This window comes from Euwallacea similis, chromosome 3, assembly GCF_039881205.1.
Source record: "Euwallacea similis isolate ESF13 chromosome 3, ESF131.1, whole genome shotgun sequence".
Lineage (NCBI taxonomy): Eukaryota > Metazoa > Arthropoda > Insecta > Coleoptera > Curculionidae > Euwallacea > Euwallacea similis.
The window spans coordinates 2,608,019-2,631,722 of record NC_089611.1 but is presented as its reverse complement, the minus strand read 5'-3'; the positions used below and the strand labels follow the sequence as shown (position 1 = coordinate 2,631,722).

At 36.2% G+C, this 23,704-nt stretch overlaps 7 protein-coding genes and 1 non-coding gene across 9 annotated transcripts; 4 read left to right on the top strand and 4 right to left on the bottom strand.

Moving 5' to 3' along the window:
• Positions 1-1,151: 1,151 nt before the first annotated feature.
• Positions 1,152-10,423, bottom strand: Atg2 (Autophagy-related 2). Its single transcript, XM_066407005.1, has 29 exons — positions 10,128-10,423; positions 9,072-9,240; positions 8,873-9,019; positions 8,712-8,814; positions 8,157-8,657; positions 7,954-8,102; positions 7,651-7,806; positions 7,300-7,561; positions 6,975-7,244; positions 6,733-6,924; positions 6,366-6,641; positions 6,138-6,313; positions 5,791-6,081; positions 5,437-5,658; positions 5,253-5,378; positions 5,008-5,198; positions 4,778-4,956; positions 4,484-4,727; positions 4,128-4,431; positions 3,737-4,021; positions 3,331-3,635; positions 3,105-3,272; positions 2,881-3,052; positions 2,595-2,820; positions 2,439-2,521; positions 2,186-2,377; positions 1,969-2,123; positions 1,768-1,920; positions 1,152-1,716 (listed from the first exon to the last, which is right to left on the bottom strand). The coding sequence occupies exons 1-29, from the start codon at positions 10,296-10,298 to the stop codon at positions 1,489-1,491; spliced, it is 6,096 nt and encodes a 2,031-aa protein (XP_066263102.1). The 5' UTR covers positions 10,299-10,423; the 3' UTR covers positions 1,152-1,488.
• Positions 10,424-10,812: 389 nt separating this feature from the next.
• Positions 10,813-10,884, bottom strand: TRNAQ-CUG (transfer RNA glutamine (anticodon CUG)). The gene has a single exon. It is a non-coding gene; the product is annotated as a tRNA-Gln (tRNA).
• A 361-nt stretch (positions 10,885-11,245) lies between these two features.
• Positions 11,246-12,029, top strand: LOC136419782 (baculoviral IAP repeat-containing protein 5-like). The gene is made up of 3 exons (XM_066406323.1): positions 11,246-11,414; positions 11,475-11,558; positions 11,687-12,029. Exons 1-3 carry the CDS (start codon positions 11,367-11,369, stop codon positions 11,996-11,998), a joined length of 444 nt encoding a protein of 147 aa, XP_066262420.1. The 5' UTR covers positions 11,246-11,366; the 3' UTR covers positions 11,999-12,029.
• A 458-nt stretch (positions 12,030-12,487) lies between these two features.
• On the top strand, positions 12,488-14,588 carry LOC136419962 (E3 ubiquitin-protein ligase TRAIP-like). 2 transcript variants are annotated; one of them, XM_066406571.1, is made up of 7 exons: positions 12,491-12,790; positions 12,842-13,057; positions 13,107-13,367; positions 13,424-13,546; positions 13,597-13,888; positions 13,942-14,055; positions 14,110-14,588. In XM_066406571.1, the coding sequence occupies exons 1-7, from the start codon at positions 12,678-12,680 to the stop codon at positions 14,344-14,346; spliced, it is 1,356 nt and encodes a 451-aa protein (XP_066262668.1). In that variant the 5' UTR covers positions 12,491-12,677; the 3' UTR covers positions 14,347-14,588. The 2 variants fall into 2 exon arrangements, with proteins under 2 accessions (XP_066262669.1, XP_066262668.1); XM_066406572.1 differs by lacking the exon at positions 13,107-13,367 and having other exon boundaries at positions 12,488-12,790.
• Positions 14,589-15,340: 752 nt separating this feature from the next.
• On the bottom strand, positions 15,341-17,455 carry TrpRS (Tryptophanyl-tRNA synthetase). Its single transcript, XM_066406586.1, has 5 exons — positions 17,287-17,455; positions 16,765-16,897; positions 16,420-16,698; positions 15,887-16,369; positions 15,341-15,831 (listed from the first exon to the last, which is right to left on the bottom strand). Exons 1-5 carry the CDS (start codon positions 17,438-17,440, stop codon positions 15,639-15,641), a joined length of 1,242 nt encoding a protein of 413 aa, XP_066262683.1. The 5' UTR covers positions 17,441-17,455; the 3' UTR covers positions 15,341-15,638.
• Positions 17,456-18,789: 1,334 nt separating this feature from the next.
• On the top strand, positions 18,790-19,714 carry Arl2 (ADP ribosylation factor-like 2). Its single transcript, XM_066406588.1, has 5 exons — positions 18,790-18,921; positions 18,990-19,100; positions 19,199-19,361; positions 19,411-19,491; positions 19,543-19,714. Exons 1-5 carry the CDS (start codon positions 18,857-18,859, stop codon positions 19,675-19,677), a joined length of 555 nt encoding a protein of 184 aa, XP_066262685.1. The 5' UTR covers positions 18,790-18,856; the 3' UTR covers positions 19,678-19,714.
• Positions 19,715-19,753: 39 nt separating this feature from the next.
• Positions 19,754-21,883, bottom strand: cbc (crowded by cid). Its single transcript, XM_066406585.1, has 6 exons — positions 21,219-21,883; positions 20,993-21,163; positions 20,752-20,942; positions 20,388-20,562; positions 20,195-20,336; positions 19,754-20,141 (listed from the first exon to the last, which is right to left on the bottom strand). The coding sequence occupies exons 1-6, from the start codon at positions 21,697-21,699 to the stop codon at positions 20,030-20,032; spliced, it is 1,272 nt and encodes a 423-aa protein (XP_066262682.1). The 5' UTR covers positions 21,700-21,883; the 3' UTR covers positions 19,754-20,029.
• A 405-nt stretch (positions 21,884-22,288) lies between these two features.
• Positions 22,289-23,669, top strand: PIG-U (phosphatidylinositol glycan anchor biosynthesis class U). Its single transcript, XM_066406584.1, has one exon. It carries the CDS (start codon positions 22,335-22,337, stop codon positions 23,667-23,669), a length of 1,335 nt encoding a protein of 444 aa, XP_066262681.1. The 5' UTR covers positions 22,289-22,334.
• Positions 23,670-23,704: the final 35 nt, after the last annotated feature.

Below are 23,704 nucleotides of genomic sequence, written 5' to 3'. Positions count from 1 at the left end.
AAGGAATGTAACTGCTGCATTAGTGCACTCTTTGGCTCATTGCATATCGATTCTCGTAATAAACTTTCCAAACTTGGTTCTAATAAATTCAAATTATTCGAGTGTTGTAAGTTCAGTTTCGTTTTTAATTTGATCGTAAGTCTTATGAGTGTAGCAAATTAAATTTGGTGACAACGCCCGCGGCGCCTGGCACCGAGTTTTGCACAACTATTAAATATGGAAAAACCGTGTTATTAGATTAATTACTGGCCCTCGTCTGCCAAGGTGGTTAGTTTGAGTCTTTTTTCTAAGACTAAATGAGTACTCCACGAGAAACATTAAATCCATGGAGCAATAAAAAATCAATAATAAGCCTTAAAATTAAAATAATTTAGAGAACAATTGTTGGCAAATCGTGGTATAGAAGAATGGCAACGCGTTTGGTGTGAAACAGGACAATTAGATCGAGAAAGCCATTTTCAAGAAGTTCATAATTATGGAGGAGATTCCATGATGGTATGAAGTGGTATCATATTGTATCATTGAACCAAGCTCATTTGTTTATCATAAACGCTGAACCAAGTGTGGTACTAAAACCACATGCTTTAATCTGCGGTACTTCCTTTTGCATATGTTGCTAGCTCGAATTCCTTTATATGCAAAACAATTGTTCACATGTTGGTTCAAGGACAATAACATTATCCTTATAAATTGGTTCCACAATCACCCGACTTGAGTTCCATAGAACACGTATGGGACATGCTGCAAAGGCAACTCAATCCGCTCATGGCGCGTGTTCATGGTATATGGTTCATTTGGCTTTTCGAAACGTCCTCAGCGAGCTGTAGCAGCTTTTAGAGGATGCTATAGATAGGGTGATATTGAGTATGCCAAGACGTTGTCATGCTGTTAACACGAGGTATTGAAGAAATTTTGTCTGAATTTATTGTGAATTAATGTCACATAAAGATTATAGGATTCTTTGAGTAGTGTATTGTAAGTACTTCATCTTAATAAATCTAATACCTGTAGAGGGCATAATTTTTTCACTGGGAAACTCGGTTAAAATTTTCAACCCAATTTACATCATTGGATCTATGTATATAGCGAGTGCTTCTGCGTTTAATAATTTAAATCAACATTATTCACACTGCGATATTCTAATAAAAACCTTTCATCAATGGTAAAAGAATAATATATTTGCTTTAGTATATCTTAACATTCATTTAATAATTACTTTTTAGAAATATCCATATTTACACAGAAAATTAACAACATGTAACATTGCCGCTTTTTAAATCACCAGTCACACTACAAACTTCGCATCATTATATTAAAACTCCTAGGTATAGAGATCAGGACCAAAACGCACCCGCTGTAAAATATAGAAAAATCACACAAAACTAAGTATCAAAATCCGGGTATTTCTGACAAAACTCTGTTCCAAAGAAAATTAAAAATCTCTAGCATTAATAAATATCACATCAGTTTCAAGTTAATTTGTAACCCCTATGAATCGCTCAGCCACTTTTCATTGGCTTCCTTCCTGGCATCCGGAACTAGCTGACTTTGTACCCCTTCAATGAGGTTGTTGGTGGCGTCTGAGACGATAATAATCTGCTTGACTATGGTAGGAGGAATTTGACGCATCACCGCACCCACGGCCCCGCTTATGCCCTTCTGCTCCTTCTCGATTGTCGCCACTTGCACGATATTGTCAGCAGTCTCACCTAAACCCTACATATCCACAGTTACTTGTGCGTTTACCAAATAATCATTGAAATCTACTTCTTTGACTGCCATGCAAGCGTTGGTTATCCCTTCCCTGATATCTTGAGGTTGATGGTAGCGCTTCTTGCGGTTTTTACGCTGGGCTTGCATGCGTCTAGTACGTAGGCTCGGACCAGGAGAGAGCATGTCATAAGCTGTTTCTGCAGTGTACTAAAATATTGGGTTAAATATTTTATTTGAAAAAAAAATTTAACTAACTTGTATAAAATAAATTAATCTGCTGGTCAACTCCAAGGCTGCCATGGCCGTAGAGGTAGTAAAACTATTGGCACCCCGTTGTAACCCGCGAACAATTCTACCGTCCTTCTGGTACTGTTCAATGGGAAGCCAAAACAAATCCCACACCCCCTGGACTGAAAAGAATAATAAAAAACACCAGTTCAAAAATTTCAGAAAAGCTTCTACAATAACTTACACAACTGCAAAACAGCTTTCATAGGACCCACACCTCCTAATATGGTAGACAATTGATTTTTCTTTATATCTGCTATCCATTCTTGTAGCAAAAACGCAATTAATTTATTAAACCCTAGTAGACCGTGTCGGTAGACGATTCGCTTCAGTGTAATTTCTGAACACTTTAGGTATGCGAGTCCCATTAGAAGGCCTTAAAATAAAATGACAATTATTTCCAGTATTTTTAAGCGTTTTTAGTGTAGATAACAAACCAGCAATTGAGCCGTGGCTCATATCCACCCGTTTGCCGATGTAATCTAGACGGATCAGCACGTCTTTAGAAAATTCTACGTGCCTATTAAATAAAGAAAAAACACAATAAATATGTTATTATGATTTTAACTAGTTAATAAAATTATTATACCTACCTGAAATAAATGGGAGCCGAGTCACTAGGTGAAATATGGGAAGCATTGGATTCCTCCTTGACTTCTTCAGTGTGATATCTGCTCTCTAATAGAATCAAATTTTCGGTCACCACTTCCTTGGCCTTTTGTTCGATTTCTCTTTCACTATCAATTGATGTAGTCATTATTGGCGGCTTATGCGACTGAATGGATTGTAGTGACTGAAGTGGACTGTCTTTAAGGCCTTCTATACTCAATAAAAGATTAACAAATAATCAAGTTTTTGATAAAAAAATGTTGTACACACCAGTACAGGGTTCCTCCACTGTTTCCCCACCCAATTCCTTGAAGAAGTTGACCATGAAAAACAGGGCATCCTGATCAATGTTCAATCTAATGGGTAACAAGGATATCTTCAAATCGCATTCCTGCTGATTTACCTTAGGGTCTGGCCTCGAATGTAAAGCCTTAATTAACACCTAAAACAAACGTTATTTACCTTAAACTCTCGCTTGTCCCCCTTAAACTCACCATGTTTGAATGCGACTGCTTGGGTAGCGCATGACTAGAATAATGGTAAAGGAACTTATTAATCTGGCTAGACGCTAATCTATCCCTAACCTCTACATTGAACACCGACAGGACTTGTCTAGAGGCCTGCTTGCTGGTATCTGGATATACCTCATGACTGAACCTAACCTGTAATTAAAATCTCAAAGCATTTATCATCAAAAAACTGATTGAGGCAGACACAAACCTTACTCAACTGCAACTCCATCAATACCGAATGATCTCGATTTAGGCCTCCTTTTTGAATCCAAGATAAATTCCTAGTACGATCGTTTTTAGGTTTGGTGAAGTTTACGCGGCTGTGATCCTTGTTCGAAAAGGTGACGGTGTCTCCCAGTTGTTTATCCGCAAATCTGACTTCCTTTTTGCTACCCTCTTCTTTTTTTTGAGCCTTAAAATCGTTGCCCCCGTACATTTGCCATACTATCGACATATCGCAAAGAGTATAGCGAGATGTGGGAGTCGGGAAGTTCTTCGGAGGAGCTAAAATGTCTTAAGAAAAAGATGATATTTAAATATAATATGTAAGATTTGTAATAATAAAACGACTAGCGTAATGAGTTCCCCAGTCCGTCAATTGCAATAATTATTACCTCGTTTTCCGTCAGGTTTCGCCATATAATTCTCGATGATTTTAACGTCTTGACTAAACCACGTAATTTCGGGACTGCCGTTTTGTGGTAATATGGCGTCGTCACCGATGAAGCAAAAATCTTCGTCGACATTTTGGTCGTTGCCACTGCCGAAATGGTATACATTAATATCTCCTAAATCGGTGGTCACTTGAGGAATAATATGGTTTGGCAGTTCCTGTAGCGTTTCCTTCTCATCTGGGAAATAGAAGAGTTTGGCGCCTGTTGAGAGATACGCCGATTCCACTGCAAGTTTAAATAAAAATAATCAATTTGGTATAATAATTCATGAAAAAGTCACGGTGCAGTTCGCTTTTTTTTGTAAAATGAATCTTCCCCTTAATAAACTTACTCTCGCCAGTTGTCGTAGTCTCCTCCATCGCCTCCTCTAGCAACTCACTAATATGCTCCTGTTGACTCTTACTGATACTACAATCATCCTGTTCCAGGCTCAGTAACTCGTCCTCCATTACCTTGTGGGGACTTGACGAATTCGATTCAGTTTGCTGCTGGTGTTGAGCCGTAACTGTCAAATCACCGTCGTTAATGTAATACGTTAACAACTGGAAGAGGGCACGACCGCTGTCCGAACATGTTCTGATGTTAAGCATGTTGATGGAGGTGCGCAGATCGATATGTGGATTGATGCCGCTTTGCTGCGCATTTATATATTTATATTTATGTTTATTAAATGACTCAATTAAGTACCTTATCTGTGGTTTTGATGCTGATCTCAAACAGGGCAATTTCGATAACATTGACATAGTCCTTTTGTAGATCCACTTTAGTCTGCGAAGGAACGCCGTCTTTAGGTGGGGCCTTTTCGCTCAAAAACAGGCCACAATCCTCGAAAATCATGGTCAAAGTTGAGGTATTCGCAGCTGCAGTTAAGTGACTGGATATGCTAAAGCTTCCAATTGAAATAGCCGACCGAAGGGGCAAATGAAGAGGCCTGGAAATAAAATATGCCGTTGACAAATAAACTCGACTTGTTTCATTTACCTATAATCAATGATGCAATCCCAAATGTGCAAATGAAGCTCTGTGAGCACGTCTTTGGGCACGTAGCCTTGCAGGGGATAATCGGTGACGTTAAAATAATCGATGAGGTGCGAAATCCAGGAACTGCCCATTTTGTGCCGCAAAGTCGCCCGATTAAGACCGAGAGAAACCGTGATAACCTAAAGAATATTAAAGCTTTAAGAGGTTCAAACCACAGAGCCAAAATAAACCTTGACATGGTGCGTTTCATGGTTGGCCTGAATTTTAAGTGCTACGGTGAACATTTCGCGATCCCCACCCCTACTCGTCGACGAGGTGAAGCTTTTCTGATCCGACTTATAAATGGTGGGAAATAGATGATTCCCAAGGAGTGCATCTGCGTCTTTTAAAGACGCGCTCGTATTTGGCGTGGGTTGAATATCTTTAATTCGAGTGGAAAAAAGATTGTAACATTTAACTATATTTTATAACTCACCACAATGGTATAGTTGAGCGTCACCAACTTGAACACATACATAACCCAAGTCTTTATCACCCTTGTAGCCGCTTACAATGAACATAGTGGCGTGGTTCACATGGAGCGCCAGCTCCCCTTGTTGGCCTTAATTGTTTAATTTACAATTTAAAAAAATTCTCATTATACAATGATACATACGTACCTGGAATAACGTTTCCAGAAATATCCCGAACTGGTGGGTTCAAACTGACCAGTCCTTCCTCAATATTCAGCCAAAGTACAAAAGCACTCTGACTACTGTTTTTTTTGTGCCTGCTTTGATTAGCGTCCTTTATTGTGTGTTTAAACTTATTGCGGTATCTGTCATATGCAGAGTGGAAGACCTTACTTGTGATGTCTTCGTCACTGGAATCGCTCTCTGACTCTGTAAAAAAATGTACCAAACTTCTGAAGTAACTCAATGATTGACTGGCAACATTGTTTAACGTATTGAAGGGCGACGTTGCAACAAGCACAAATATTTCCTTAAATTCTTTCCAACAGCTTTTTGACTTACCATAATGAAATCCGCTGTTCGCCAGCACGTAATTCTGCTCCAGCGCTAAATCCCCGAACTGAACCAGCACAGGGCTTTTGCTTGTACTGGGCCTGGGCGCCTGAGGCTCCCACAACAGCAAATCGTTACTTATCCTATTGTAAATCAACTCGTAAATGTGCTTGGACTCCAATTGCACTGACACAGCTGGCAGACTAACTTCAACTAAGATTTGAGCATTCGACACTGTGGATTTTACAAAAGATTCCAATTCGGTGTTGTCTCCTGGGATGACTTGTTCCTCAGAAGCATCTACAAGAGTAAAATATCGGCTGGAATATAGTTAATTATTATATTAAGGAAAATACCCTTTTGTACGTTTTTATGAGGAGTGTCGCTTTTGTGCACAACCTTTTTAGCACCAAAAGGCCCAGGATCAGGATTTCCCTGGTTCTCAAAAGCACCATAGAAAGAGTGCGTCATGGGGTCCATAATCGCTTCCTCTTCATCGTCCACCTTTTGGGGAAACACCTTAATGGACAACCTAATATTATCTTAATTAAAAAGTGCACAAAACTTCAATCAGAGAAACATACTTGGTAAGCAAATTGGGATTTTGCATAGAACTTAAAGGTTTATCCTCAAACCCTGCACGGGCTATATGCACCCCTCCAGCAAGCTCGCTTTCATGGTAAAATATGCCCAACTCCTTGCAGTCGACATCAAATTGACTGAAATTCTGACCAGTTTGGAATTGTGTGTGAAAGTTAGCGTTGTAGAGCACCAGAGATATAAAATCACTACGCACATTCCGCTCCCACCAAGGAGGTTTGCTCATGTCTGTAGCTGGTCTAAAGTCTGGGATGGGAAAACTATCCAAGAAAGTTATTGATTGGTAATTCATAATGGTATGATTGGTAAAGGTAACTCAATAAAGACTGAAGATTGTGTATAGAAACTTACCGTATATTGAAATTAAAAACTGGACAAGATATCTTAAAATCGTGCAAAGCTCTGACGATAGGTTCGCCAAGCACTGGACACAAGTTAGATAGATCTTGCCTTCCTCCGCAAACTGGAGGGTGGAATAAAAGGCAGGCAATTCGATCCACAATTGAGAGGTCAAACTCCGTTGAGCACTGATCAAGATGCACCCTAATGTAACTCATTTCAAACTAAATTCTTCTAATAAAAGCTTCACTTACGATACTTCAGTCTTGGGTCCTCCCTTTCTGCCCAAACTCTTACCGGCCCGCTGCACATGCTTGAACTTGAGCCCCAAGTTAGCCCTAGCAGTACTCGGAATATTGGCACTTTGAGGTGATTTAAACTTAATTATTGGAATGTGCTTGAAGCCCCCACTGTACAGACACTCGGAGAGCTCAAATTTCGAAGCGGTTAAACTGCCGGCAATTGAAAAGGCACTGGAGGTTGTCGTTTCATTGCCTTCGAGCTTCAAAGGTGAAGCAAGCAGCCTGCAATAGCTTGGTTACATCAAAAAAGCTTAGGAAATAATTGATAAAAACTGACTTTAAATGGTTCAAATTGCAAGCCTTCTCAAATGCTTTGTGAACGTTCTCAAACCCCTCACTAACCACCCCGATAAATGTACTCATATCGATGCCATTAAAGAACTTTTCGGCTAGAGACTGCATTTGCCAAACTAGAGCTTTTTCATTGCTTGAGGATTGCACTAGCAAATCTTCATGCAGCAAAATCACAGCGAGAACTGCGATGCGCACTTGGAAGTGGGAAATTTCGGCTGTGGGGTCTGAATCGATGTTGCTGATTGCTAGAAGATGCTCAGTGACAACAAAAAAAAAAGAAACGATGACGTTGTCCCTAATTTCAATATTGTAAGTGTTAATAATAACTAATAACCTTTTCTTCTTAGCAGTGAAGCGGCATCAGTGGCCGAACTGATCATGCTAGAGCTGACGCTAGAATCCATTGAGCTACTGAAACCGCTCATAGCGCTGTCAAACATGGTGCTAGTGGCACCCCGCATTGGGAGATACTCGCTATCCATACTTTCTTCTGGAAGAAGATAAAATAACTCAAAAATGAGCTTCAGTTTCTTCATTCACTAGTAATGTAAAAGTTCAGATTTTGATTTTTATCAGTACCAAATTTCTATAATAATTCCCAATCCAAATCAAATTATATCAAAATTTAGAGCCTCACCTAAAGTTCCCGACGACCACCCTTGTCCGTGCAATAGCCCCAAACCTGGAAAGTTCCTATTGCCTGTTAACTGCCCCAGTTGTTCCTCCACCCTTTCATAATCTGTTTCAGTCATTGGTCTAGGCTGAGGTTGCTTATGATTTACATTACTGCAAAATGTCACATATATATTTACCCCAACCATTTTCTACTTGTATTCCTACCTGTTGTCTTCCAAATCCGGACTAGAAAACCCGTCTACCAGCTCCATTAAAATGTGAAACTGTCTCGGAGACAGAAATAGCACTAAAGAACCCAAATTCAGCTCAATAGCCACCTTGGGGCCGCTATTGGTTTCAGACTGTTTCAGCCGGATTTTCACCTCTTGGTTACTGAAGCATTTTCCGCAGAGAATAACATGCCTAATGCAGCCTTCTTCAGTAATTTCTGGCTCAGAATCAGTTTCTTTACTTCCAGTCTCAACAGTCTCAAAGAACGTCTCGTCGTCTTTCAAGGACTCTCGGCTATCTTCTCGAATTAGGGATCTAGATACTGTTCTGTCTCCACTGGAGAATTCCACTGTGGACAGTTGAATGCCTTTTAAAATCACGTTTTTAGTTGTAACTGAGTCTACAAGATAAGCTTTTCTGGAGTCTTGTTTGGAGGGGTCTAAAGTGTCGACATTGTTTTGGTTTTCTATGCTGAAGTCGTCGTAATATTCCATGCTAATGAAGTAATCATTAAAAAATTGCATGAAGAAAAAGAGAGAGAGAAGTCACCAGTCTATGTTGATAAGTAAACCCACGCCCTTCTCACTTTCTTTGGGGAGATGCTCCACTTGGATTATTGTATCAGTTAGCTTAATTTTAATCCTTCGGGCAACTATTAAAATACTTAATGTTAAAAAAAACTAACAAAAAGATAATATATTAAACATCACCTGTATCAATAGTTTGTGCAAAAAGCTCAATTCCTTCAATGGACTGATTATCACTCTCCTTCTTAGAGGCAGCCTCCTTGACAAACTCTTCTGCTAATTGAATGGAGCTTGTCATAGAGTTCCACATGGACTCGAACATAGAGGTGGCTGTAAACCATTATATAAGGGTTATTAAGCAAAGTTGTATATTAAGCATTACCATCCTCCTTTCTCTGCTTTGGTTGAACAGTGACTTTCAAGCCACATATTTCAATTTCAGTGGAGTTGTTGAAAATTGACTTCCAGGGGATGCTAATGTGGATTTTGTCGATGTAGCCATCCACAAATTCAATGGGCCAGTTCTGAGTTTCACCCAGTTCATTAAGGGCCTAGTTTATAAAGTAAAATAACGATAAAAACATACAATTATGAATGTTTATTTTCACACAGTAAGCTGTTCAATACTGAATGGATAAAGAGATAAAAGTAAAATAGGTTGGAATACATACATACATGCTATCTGAAATATCTCCATGACAATATGTTATACCCTGTATAGTTTTCTACCTCTATGTTTTCACCAAATATTGGGGCTTAACATTTGAAACACATGAAACTTTCAAGATACTATTTTTATATTTTAGAACTAACTTCAAAATTATGAGAATGGCTATCAGAATGATTGCATATTTCATAATCAGAGGAATATATCTCTACCCCTTTTCTAGGGTCACATTATGACTTAAAAATATAGTGTCAATACCAGCAGCAACATAGAAAGGAATAATTTTGGGTGATGTAGACCATTCAATTTTTACAACTTTACTTTTCTTGACTCTGAATTACTATACAAAGAATTCTCTATTCTATTTGAGTAGCAGTGGTATTTAATTAATTATTTAATAACTGAGGTAATAAGTGGTTCAAATCTGTATAAGTAAGCTCTTCTGGATGTTACTTGGCAAACAATGAACTTACAAAATTCAACTCAATATTGAATAATCAAATCTATTTTCATTTCCTGCTTAAGTTTAGGCCAGTTATTTTAAAAATTGTCATTTAACCTCCGAATTTTCCTATTGAATGAAACGTGCTTTTAACGCTGCTACGCAGTTTTAAGTGTTATTATGGAATGTCATTGAAAACATGAACCTTTTTTTCAATAACAATAAACATGACCATGTTTCACTTAAATTTAAGACCACTTGGTGGCATGTAAGCACTACAATTTTGGACTTTGCACGCGTTTTTCTTGATGGGGAAGATGGAAATTTACCTCGACAGCAAGGCTGATTCTTTCAGCAGTGGCCCGACCATTATACAAGTCCAAGTTGAGTTGGTCCCGAGTTATTTCATTTTCAATGAATTTACTCAAGTAGCGCTTGATCAAGCAAGTGCACACATTCTTCTTTATATAGTCCGGTATTAGGTTGTCGTACCACGGCATGGCAATGCTGAAAAACACTAATTTTCAATTGTGTACATTCTGCTGAACGTAGCTCTTTGTTTTGGCGATCACGGACCAAAAATGAGGGCATAAGAAAATGCGTGGAAAATGACAGAAAGCAACTGAGATTGTCTGTTGAAGTCGTGCGCAGATGCAGCAAACCAGAAAACGACACAGGAGGCCAGCTGGTCTGGCAATGTTGCCATGGATGCCACGTTCGTTAATCTTGGTTTTGAAGGTATTGTAAAATTGTAGATTTGAAATTAATGTTAATTTATTAATTTTCATCATTTGTAAGCAAGGTTAAAAAACTAAGAAACTTAATTTTCTTTTTTATTTCATTGGTTTATCAGTGTATATATTAAAATCTTATTTTATTAAAAACAAACTTATTGTATAATAAAATTAAATATATTTTTTTTACAAAATTTTAATTTTAATATTTTAATAAATTACTTTTATGTTAACTACCTTATAATATTAAATTAATATCACTAGATAAATAAAAAAACTAAGGTCCCACCGAGATTTGAACTCGGATCGCTGGATTCAGAGTCCAGAGTGCTAACCATTACACCATGGGACCTATAATTTAACAAAATCTAAATGTTCTAAATACGCAACAGAAACCTATGAGGTTATAAATATAACTAAATTAGTGCTAATAATTAGTTATTATGTTAAAAATTACTAAAACCATGAAATTAAATTTATTTTGCATTATATGCTTCAGATGATATACTCACATATAAAAGAATGGAAATACTTTTTTCTTATAATGACAGACAGAAAGAACGTCAAAATGTCAAAGTCTGTTTTCTAATCCTTCCCAAACAACGATATCTTTGTCTTGACAACAGTGAATATCGTGGAAGCAGCGTGAAATCTTTCTTCTAGAATTGTCAAACTGAGCACTGTCAACCTTAAAATTTAAATGTAACCGTCATTGGGTTTTATTTGTTTTATTTTTGTTGGGAAGAATAACATTTAAAAAGTTCATATGAAATAGTGAAAACCCTCACAAAATAGCATTAATTCGCCACAAATTGTATTATCATATTAACTAAAATGCATAGCAAAATCATAGCTAAATTATTAGAACAAGTAGAATTAGTGGTAAGTTGTTGTTCCTTGATCCAAGCCTGGCTTCCACAAAAGCTGAAAATCACATTTTAGGACGAATATTTACACGAGAATAATCGATTAAAAACTTATAAACTGTGGCCCTTTAAGCAACACTCACCATGCAGCGCTCAGAAGGTAATCCAACCCTATTGACCTTAAAAGTGAAATTTAAACCAAGATTCAACAATTCAACAACTAAGCCTTAATAATTCCTAGTTTTCAGTTCCACAAATCAGTTCATTTCAATTCTAATCCTGTTTTAGATGGCAGAAGCTGGGTTTATTTTTGTAGGCTCAAGACAAGATCCAGATTCAGTTAAGTGCTTTTACTGCCATAAATCCTTAGACGGGTGGGAAGAAGGGGACAACCCGTGGTCTGAACATTTAAAACACGCTCCATATTGTGAATTTGCAAAAATGCAGAAAGCTCAAGCCAGTTGGACTTTAGCAGAATTAATAGATTTTTTTGAAACATTTGAGGTCTATTCCATGAATCAGCATATAAATAGACTGAAGAAGGGTATGGCCAAGTGTTGGGAAATGAAACATGGAAAAGTTATTAAAGAGGAGAAATGAAGTCTTGGATGTACACTGATTGATTATTGTTTTACTAACATAGTTTAATATATACAGCCTTTCTTTAATTAACTGTTATTATGAAAATGCATAATAAGCCTTGTCACTAATTTTTTTTTTTTTTAAGATAATGTAATTCAATTTTGCAGAAAAATGAAATAAATTAAATAGGAATTTACGTGATTTTTTAAAGTCAATTTGTGGTAGTATATTTTATTTATGTAGGAGCGTTCTTGAATTAAATGTTACTTCATATGATGTTTAATTGAAGCACAAACAGTCTAAAAGTTGTTATAATTGATAACACAGCTATCTTTCACCCTCAATGTCTGAAAAAATCGAGTTTGAGAAAAGACGATGCTTTTCGCATAATTGCGGTTTATTAAAAATAGCCCTGTGTAACTACCTGACGCAAAGATGCTGGTTTTTTTAAAATTAGGCAACCAGGAATTTACCTTCACTTCAGCAGCTGAGCTGTCAAAGTTGAGATTAGGTTAAAATATTATTATTATTATATGCTCGTTAAAGGAAGTCTTTTTTTTCACAGAATTTAAATTACGTTTTTTTGAAATATCAATTTTATTAGTCAGTCCCTATTTCCAATATACTGGTGTCGATCTTTATAATGTCCCTAAGCTTTTAGTACCTAACTGTCCACCTTACTACACGCCCCTAAACAATGCACATCACTTGTGTGATTTGCAGCGATCTTTTCACCCCCAGCGCGGACATTTATAGCACACAATGTGGACACATTTTCCACTACACCTGTCTATTACATTGGTTCGAAAAGTACGCTTAAAAAGCACTTTTTCCTCCCCATATAGTCACAGAGTGTTTCAGCTCGAAGACATGCCCCCAATGTCGCAACAAAGTCTCAACAAAGTCCTTGGTGCGATTGTATGTGAATGTGGCTCAATCTCAAGACCTTGGAGATGATGTCACTGTGCTCCAGCACAAGTTGGACAGCATAGAGTTTTCTATGAAACTAAAGGAGCAAGAGATGAAAAATATCGCCATTAAAAATAAGGAGATTGAGAATAAAAACAAAGCATTATTGTAAGTTCTTTTCTTGTTTGATTGTTCAATACTAATCTAAAGCATCCAGACTACATGTGAAAGAGTTAGAGACTTCTGAACGCACATATGATTCCATAGTTGCAGCTCTAAAAGAGCAGGTTAAATTCTTTAAAGGACAAGTTAAAAATTGTAATAAATTAAAGGATGAAGTTACCAAGTTAAAAAATGAAATTAAAGGATTGGAAAATGTTCAAATTGCTGTAAGTGGGACTAAACAACAAGTACAGGATATCATCAGAAATGAAAATAATGTCGAGTCTTTGGCCTTACTTGCTGCCACTTTAAAAAAGTAAATGTTCCAAATTTCTGTTAGTTTTGTGTTCCAATGTTAAAATGTTGTTTAAGGTCTCTGGTAGACACTGATAGAAGAAAGCGAGAGCTACAGCATGAGCACAAAAAGACTCAAAATGAATTATTGCAATGCAAGAGGAAGATGGATGATATGAAATGCAAATTGGATGAGACAAAGTATGAAATATGCCTGCCCCAAATTTACTATTCAACTTCTTTTTTCTTAGGAGGCAGCTGATATCATTAAAATCTAGTTATGAGATGGAAGTGAATTTCTTGAAAAACAAATTCACTCAGCTTACTGTCAGACTTGAAGAAAACAGAAGCTCTGATTGTGTGAATAATAGTATTCAAAGAATAGTCGCTGAGAGTCCTGTCAATTACAATAGAACTCCAGTAGTGCTTTCCAGGCATAATGGCAATGTTATAAATTTTTCTGAATCATTTACCCCCCCAAGAGTTGACAGGACTAGAGATAGGTCCCCACATACACCACCTTTAGATCCTGCTTGCAGTCAGGTAATTTATTTTCTGTCTTTGGTTCAATTGTCTTATTTTATTTGAGGATTTAGTCAGTTGACGACTCAATAGACACAATTGTTGTTGAAGAATCTCCACTTGCCCCTTCCAGTATGGGAATCTTTGGTCTTCAAAGAACCACAAAGAAGACTGCTACAGGCAATAAAGTGAGAGTTTCTGCAAATTTTTTTGGAAATTTTTTATTATATGACAATTTTCAGTTCTCAATCTTTAAGCAACCATCAACATCTAGTGCTGCGTCAAATGGCAATAAAAGGGTTACTTATAGCGCGAAATACGATGGGTTAGGGGGTTCTAGTAAAGAGGACGTCTTTCCTACTCCTTCTGGCATTAAACGACCAAAACATGCGAAAAGCTCATCATCTAAGCTTAAAAAATTGTCTGCTGAAGCTGGAAAGCAACACAGAACAATTTCTGATTTTGTTAATTTATCTTAGATGTGCCTTAAAAAACTTTAGGCACGCAATTCGCATCACAAAATGCTCAGGTTTTTAAAAAAACTCCGGCTTTGTTTAAAATTTGCACCACATATGCTATTAATATCATACGAATAGTTTGAACATCACAAAAGCCTTTAACTTTGATGTTTACATTGAAATATTTAATAAACCGAAACCTACTATGACTGGTGTTGATATAAATAATAACAATGATAATAATATAAAAATTTAATCTGTAAGTAGTTTAATTATTAGTTTGAGAGGTTTGTGTGTATCTGAATAATAATAAATTTATTTTTCTAAATTCAGGCAAAAAATCATTGAGAACACATCTTTCCTGTAGACTTTTCGGAATAAAATGCTTCTATTTCAGTTTAAATTGGAGATGGAAATAACTATTTTTCGTATCATCAAGGTTATAGTTTAGACACAGTAAAGTAGTTGACGATTTAGAAGGGCTGAATGGAGTAAACTATTAGCGGCATTTTTACAAAATTAGTGAATTATATTCTGCCAAAAATGGTGGAATAGTGTAATATTTTTGAACGAAAGGCTGTCAGGTATTCACCCTTATTGAGCTATTTTAACGTGAGAGAAGGCGCCCATATAACTGACATGGTTGGGACACCGCACACAGAATCATATAGGAATTGGTTTGAACAGCTTTGTATCATCACCCTTGCTGTGGTACGTATTCGTCAGTCCCTTCTTGGTGTTCAGAAGGATCTGGGTGGTTGTAGTAGTCACGTATACGTCCACAATTATAGGAACAGATTCTAGGATATGTGGTTGCTTTCTAAACATTTACTGTTTTACACAAAGAGCTGGTAAATTCCATAAATTATTATCGCCCAGACCATTTTTTTTTAATTACTGTAGGATAAGCAAATATTATGTGTAGATTTTTATTTCAAACCAGTTATATTGGTAAGTAAAGAATTTTTTAGTTTTTTTCTAAATTTTATTCATTAATCCACGGTAGAAAATTCATTAACAAAATTGCATCTAAAACATTTTTGTAGCAATTTCCTATACTTATAAATCAAGTGAAGAATAATGCAAATTTTGAAACAGTTTGATAAAGCTTTGCCCCAATTGAGTAGAAATAATTTTAAAAATTACAGCTCTTTTTATCAAAATAAATAAATATCAATAAATAAAATTAAATACTTTCATTTAGTAAAAAGAAAAACAAAAGAGTGGTTAAAAAATAATACAGGAGAGATCTTGCAATGAAAAATCAACTAAAAACCACCTTATTTTAAGTGAAATTTTACTGCAGGCAAACCCTAGCACAATTTCCTCGGCGTCATAAACTGTTGCACCGTTTCATCGCTAATCTGAGCCCTGATTTCCTGATGCCTTGTTATCAGTGGAGTTAAAGTATCAATCAAAATCTTCTTCAATTCCCCAGTAAGCAGCTCTCCGCTCGTATAGCTTTTCTTTATTTCTTCCAACCTTGCATCATCTTCTAGGAAAAATCTTCACAAAACAACTTCAATTTAGTTCTACAAAAAAAAAGCAAACCTTACATTACCTTAAATACTGATAAGATATGTCTAAATCACAGTTCCCCCCAATCTTCCTATGCTCTTCCACCGTGGCCTGTCCACCAGAGAACGCGTGTTTATTGATCTTATTCTTCAGCTGTTTGGAAGTGTCACTCATATAAATTGTACTATTTGCCTCAGAGGCTGACATCTTAGTTTTCGCCCCTTGGAGAGCAGGGAAAAATTTGGAATGCATTAAGGCAGGTTTATCAAAGCCTATTCTAGGGCATACATCTCTGGTCATCCGAAAATAGGGATCTTGATCAATGGCGCAAGGAATTAAACAGGGAATTTTTTGGGTGCCAAAGATGTCCGGGAAGGAGGTGGATAAGGCAGGAGAGGCTTGAACTGCAGGAAAAGAGATTTTTCCAATTACAGTGCTGTCATCAAAGCCAAAAATTCCTTTTACTTGATTGAAAGTGACACATTTTTGGATGCGGATCATGTTTTGGTAGAACTCTTTCCTTTGACTGGAACATAGAATTTTAGTTACCGTATTGTTAAAGATGTATAAACTCACCCAATATAATTGAAATCAGAGAAAATAAATGTTTTATTTACGTCGAAACCGCAGGCAATTATGTCTTTAGCATTCTCAATCCCCATTTTATAAGCTTCATCCACAGTCAAATCTTTCCATAAAGTTTTTTCATCGTCTGTTAGTTGAATGACTAGAGGGACATTGAATACATTCTGTAGCCATTTACACAGGGTAAAAGGAATTAAGTGTCCCAGGTGCATTGAGGAGGAGGAGGGCCCTCGTCCTGTGTAGAGGTAGAATGGTTTACCTTGTTCATATCTAAAATAATTGTTTTTTGCCTCTTAAAATCACATGTTTTCCACTTTCAATTTGAATTGCATTTACCTGGTGAGAATCATATGCAAATCTCGATGTGAGAAAAAGAAGCCTCTCTTTAAGAGATGATGCACTGGTTTACCAATAACTTTTTCAAAACGTGTTATAAGTTCGTCATCAATTTTGGAACTTCCAAATCTCTCTAAAATTAAGTATTATAATTTGGCGGCCCGAAGTCAAAATGTTCTTCATATTTCTATAGGTGGTACAACAGTCTCAAAACAAAGCAAATGGTAACATTTCTGAGTTTCACAAACTTACAGAATGGGCCCAGTGGGACAACCATGTTAATCAAAATGTAGTAAAAATGAAATAAAACCAGATAGCTGTGTGTTTTAATGTATAACATGTTCTATATTTGGTATTGACTATTTACATTAGCTAAATTGCACCTTTTTCAACCAACCTAAAGCTCAAAATTCTAACAGATTATGGTTGGACATGTTGGCTTCAATGTGAATCTCTTATAGGGGACCAAGATCTCAAACGATTTTCCAGTGCTACATCAAGAAATTAAATCATTGCACTTACGTATTAATTTATCGTAATCGACTCCAGTCTCAGATTTGCTGACGACGTTCCAGGGGTCCACTTGGTCCTCCTCACTTTTCTCTTGTCCATTGCTTTGCGTGCGATTTTTCTGCAGGGAAAACTCATCTATGCAGTTCATCAAGTCTTCAGACATTGGTAATTTGCAGTTTAAAGGAGAAATTTCGGAAAATATGGTAAGTCCAGCACAAATTATCTTTTTCTGTGAAAAAATATGAGGAATTGTCAGATTTTGAGGTTAGATTGTATCATGTGTGTACACGTCAGATGACGTCATTAATAGTGCTTTAACGCGAACTGAGGTAAAATAAAAAATATTCTAAAGTAAATAGTCCCAATGGTACTTTGACTGATGGTAAAAATGGTAAATAGATTTATTCCCAACATACAAAAATTCCACTGAGTATCAAACGAGGCATTTGCCATCAAATACAGAGTTGCCTTGATTTAGATAGTCCAAGTTGTGTCTATAAAAGAGTACTTAGTTATATTATAAAACATATGCATTTCTAATTATAAATCTGCATCCACTTCCAGCACCACTAACTTTAAAGTGCTGTGTTTATTACCCTCATGACATTCTGAATATTTCGGCTTTGAAGTGGGATTGTGTTTAGTCTAGAAGAAATAGTCCAAAAATGGAAGATGTTAAGTCAAATTTCAGTTACTAAGAAAATGGTAATCCTTTAATTTTTCGTTGATTTAGCATCTAATTAATGTACATGCTTTAGTAGGTAATTTGTTAAGGGCGTATTGCATCAACTGCGTTTTCTGGAGCAGTGGCAGCGTCCTCCTTAGGTTGCTCTTCAGGAGGTGGGGTCTGAAAAGCTTGACTTTCCCATTGTGTTTTTAAAGTCTCAGTAACTGACTGTTCTTCAAAATTTTGAGTTTTATGAACATCGTGCTCAAGTATTGATTCATGAGTTGAAGCTTTCATTTCACTTGTTTTTAGAGCAGTTATCATATCATCTTCCTCGCCATTGATGCCTTCAGTAGCTTCTGGCTTTGTCTCTCCCTGACCTTCAACTCCATTTGTAGGCTCATGTGTCGATCCCTTATCTGTCTCTTCAGTTTTTAACGCACCATTCTGGGATTTACCAGCAGTAATAGTACTTTCCCTACTTTCCTCTCTTAGATGTGCTGATACTGATGGTGGTGATGAAGTCGTGTCTTGGGCCTCTGCGGTATTTGGTGTCGGTGGTACGCAAATGCCGCTTTCAATCTTGCAGTTTTTATTTTTACATGTTGTTATTGTGATGACCACTGGTTCTTTGGCCCCTTGTTTGCCGCACACGCATATTCGTTGGCTTTCTGACATTGCGATGGTAGATGTCAAGGCGGTAAATTTTTACTCAAGAGATCTTGATTTTGGCCTCTAATAATGTGCTAACCAGTAGCGTACACCTTTCGTTTAAATTTCGACGTTGCCATATTTTGCACCTCATGTCTTGAATAGTAATTTATTTGACCTTGTCTTTCGTTGACAATAAGATATAAACATAACCTTAATTTTTGTAGTTTTCCTTAAACGTCTCAAATATACAGCTTAAAAATGGGCTTTTTAACAGTTTTAAAGAAAATTAAGCAAAAAGAAAAGGAAATGAGAATCCTTATACTGTATCCTTTCACAGAATACTAATTGCTACTATTCCGAATTGTATATTTTCTTTAACGTTGGCATATAGGGGACTAGACAATGCTGGGAAAACAACAATCCTAAAAAGATTTAATGGGGAGCCCATAGACACCATTTCACCCACTTTGGGGTTTAATATCAAAACTTTAGAGCATAGAGAGTAAGATCAGTGATAATTTTATGTCAATGATTCAAAATTTCATTTTAAATTATGAATCTTTAAACAGATGTGTTAAACAGAAAAATTTGAATTTTCAGCTTTAAACTTAATATGTGGGACGTAGGTGGACAAAAATCACTAAGATCATATTGGAGAAATTATTTCGAATGTACAGATGGACTAATATGGGTTGTTGACAGTGCAGATAAAAGAAGGTTGCAGGATTGCATGAATGAGCTACATGCACTTCTCTTAGAAGAGGTAAGTTATTTTAGACATTTCTCAAGGATAATGTAAAAGGTTTCTACAGAGATTAGCAGGGGCAACTTTACTAATTTTTGCAAATAAACAAGACTTACCAGGGGCTTTTGACATTGAACAGTTAAAGGAGGTAAAGTTACTTTCAGAGCATTTAAAAGCAGTTTTAGGAAGGTTTTTATAGGCTCTTGAACTAGATAAAATCAAAACTCATCACTGGAAAATAGTGTCTTGTAGTGCTGTAACTGGAGAAAATTTATTGGATGGGATTGATTGGCTTATAAGTGATATTGCAGCCCGTATCTTCACTTTGGATTAACAAAACTGTGATTGTTAGCTTTAACTCATTTTTTATTAAAAACATTTTAAAACATTACATGCCTACATAATATTTTGTTTATACTTTAAGTAATGGCCTATGAAGAAACAAAATTCCTAATTAGAACAAGCAAAAACTAAATAGTTGACTCTATAATCATCATCATTAACAAGGATTGGAATCTTTTTTGTAACAGGACCAGACTATAATACCTGCTTTAACCACATCTCCAACTGTTTTATTGATCATATTAAATATAATTAAAGTTACCAACTTGTCACCTGCCAAACTGCAGCCTCTTAAAAACGACAACCTTTTCACAATGTGTCAAGGCTCTTCTGTATTTTATAATTCAATGACTGTCCATAAACTGTACATCTGAAAGCACTAAAATATTGTTTGGCAATGGTTTTGGCTGTGGGGAGAGTAGTGTGATGATTTGCCTCTCGACATCCACATTAGACCTAAGTAAAGCTATTAAATACTTCTGCAGCATAAAATCGTTTTTAATACATACACACAAACAAATCCAGAGACATGGGATAAAATCATATCTTCATCCTCTTTTTCTGCAAAACTGACTGCAAGAATGTGGTGTAAAATACCTGCATTAGGTGTCAGTAACACTAGTTTTGTCAGATAGTCCTCAGGCTTCATACCTATTGACTCTTCATAGGACTTCCCTTCAGAAAATACAAGTAAATTCTTACCATGAGGTAGACAGGAGTCTGGCAAAGCTGGAGCCCCAACCTTGAAAATCTTCACTTCAGACCACTTTAAGTCAAATGAGTGAGGGTAGAGTTGATTTTTGGGAGTGCCATAAAAGTATTCACGAATTCTTTGGTCACAGGCCTCGTTTCGGAAGTTTTTGGACAACTCTACTACCTTGATAGATCAAAATTGCATCATGAATACTCAACAGTTTTAAGGATGATTCATAATATTGCAACACTCATTTTGTATTATTTATTTGCTTAAATGTGCATAGTGAAACTATTCAAAAATGAATGTTAAAATATTTAATCTGATACAGGGTCATATGACTCATAATAAGGGATATCTTTTTAAACTTACTCCTCCACTTTTCTGCAAAAAAACTATTTTAACATAATTGGGCATATCCCTGACCAGTTCATTGTAAAGTCTCTCTTGATCCAAAACCAAGACTATGTCCACCTCAAAGGCCCTTCCTGACTCTAGCAACTGCTTGTAACCATCCCCTTTGATCCATCCACAGGTGTTTATTATAACTCCCGAATTTCTTGCTAAAAGACCCACAATATGACACAACACTTAATTATTATCACACACTAACTTTTCTTATTCACATCCAATCTCTCCTTAACAGTAACTGCCAATTGGTCAATGATCATTTTGTATAATTTTGGATTAGCAGCAAAACTTTTATGTCCATAATTATACACCAAAGGAGCCTCCTGAGAAAACCCCTCATCAATTGCAGCAGGACGTTCCACCACAAGTGCCCCTAACCATACAAAAACAGATAATTTATCCTCGATACAATTTCAATAAGGCTTTACCAACAGTCCCAGGAATTGAGATTTTTCCCTGGCCTACATCCAAATCAACATAAATAGGTCTGCGACCCATTCTAACAGCATAATTCAACAATATCCGACACAGAGTTGATTTTCCTACATCCATAGGCCCCACTATCATAGTAATAGGACCTCTTTTGTTATCTTTTTCACTCTCAGTCCTCATTGTTTCCAAAGCAGCATGACAATTAGAATATAACACCATAGGAGTCTCTTTTGCAGTGTAAATAACGTCAGTTTTGCCTTTTACTTCGATGGTGCAGCCCTGCCAAGTAAAGACAGCCACTTTGGCTCCGGAAGTGAACTCATAAGTTTTGCCTTTGACTAATTCGGTGCCAAAGATCTCAGCCAAACCACTTCTGAGGGTTAGGTATACCTTTGCACCTTTTGTTTCTACTTCGAAACGCAGCTCATTGTCTGGGTCTAGTTTGAATTCTTGGAGAACAGATTTCTTCTCTTCCATTATTGTAAGTTTTAGAAATAGTGTTAGAATTTCAAGCGGTTCAGTTCATTCTTTGGTTTAATCTGAATTGTGGCCATTCCATCGATTGAGATTCAAATTGCACATAAATGGTAACAAAATAAAGCAGATATATATCAAACATTCGCTAAAAACTCCAAAGTTATATTATTCAATCTTTCAGTCAAAAATAAAGTAAACATCAAACCAGTAAATAAAACGTAAACTTAATAATGGAGTTAAGTTTGAAAATGTAAGTTTTATAAGATTAAGTACAACATTGCCTTTCATTTACCGATGAAATTTGACAACGATGTATGTCAATTTATAAATCAACTAGATAATGCATGGTACATATTCCACTTTCGGAGAAAATTTTTTTACCATTTTATTTAGTTTCAATTTATTGTGTTTAGTTTAGATCTGATTAAAAAAAAAAAGATTTAATTTTTTTGTAAAATAATTATAAACAACCGCCATAAAACTACTAGCAACGTTGCCACATTTTAATAAATGTTAACAAATCTACGTTGAAGGATATCAAAAGAAAGATCGAACATCATTTATCCGGTATAACCTCACTTTCAGAATTCAAAAATGTCTTCTTTTTCTTAACATTGAATAAACTCCCTTGAAAAATGTCCCAAAAACCCTTTATAAACCCATTCAGCCCTAAGCCACAACGTTCTACAATGCTTCAGGTAGCAGTGCTGCTATTTGCCGCAGCAGTACTGCGGTATATAATAATGATTTCCAAATACCAAAGCATCATCGCCAATCATGTGGAGGTTTCCACCCCTCTGAGCTCCTGGAAAAGAGTTTTAGAGGGTACGTTCCTGTTCTCCAGAGGAATCAACCCTTACGAAGGAGACCTGCTGCACGAAACTCCGTTAGCTATACAGTTTTATAATGTAATGCTCGACTATGTGTTCAAAAATGTATATTTTATGTTCATTGCCTTCGACCTTGGTTCTGGACTATTGCTTTATTTGTCTATGAGGAAATATAGTAAAAAATTTGAGGAGGAACACAGAGATAAAAGTGCGTTTTCTGAAGATGTGATCGAGACCTTACCAGGGATGGATTACCCAGTTAAAGTTCCCATATATGTTTTGATGATGATCTTGTTTAATCCTTATACATTGCTGGGTTGTGTGGGGTGCTCCACAATGGGGATTCATAATTTTTTTCTATCATTATTTATATTTGGAATGCTCTTTAACAGTATTATTGTTAGCAGTCTTGCTTTGGCAGTCTGTGCTTCAGTTTCTCTATATCCAGTAATCTTAATCTTTCCTTTAACAACATATTTTGTAAAGATACATTGCAGTGTGTTTAAAGCATTATTAGTTGTTTTAAGCTTTTTATCATTTTTATTTATGATAACCTATTATAACAGCATGTTTGGCAGGGACTTTAGTTTCATAAGAAATGTTTATGGTTGCATTTTAACAGTCCCAGACTTACAACCAAACATTGGTTTATTCTGGTACTTCTTTACTGAAATGTTTGACCACTTCAGAGAACTATTCATTTATTCATTCCAAATTAATGCTACCATTTTATACTTAATGCCCTTAACCTTAACATTCCGTAACAGGCCTTTTATCTTGACTATTGCTCTCTTATTCTTGATATCAATCTTTAAATCCTACCCTTGCCTGAGTGACTTGGGTTTTGTGTTGAGCTTTATTCCAACCTTTATTTATCTCTACTCATACTGTCAGCAAAGCTTTGTTATCAGTGTAATTTTGTTAATGACCAGCTGCCTTGCTCCAGTATTGTGGCACTTATGGATTTATTGTGCCTCAGCTAATGCAAATTTCTTTTTTGGAGTGACACTGGCCTATGCAATATCACAGATATTTTTAGTGACTGATGTTTTGTTTGCTCATATTAAGTGGGAGTTTTACTTGAAGCATGGAAAGAATACTGAAATAAATGGGGAAAAGGGTTTGTTGAGTTTAGAGTAAGGTTTTTTTTGTGAATAAAAAATGTTTGTATATAA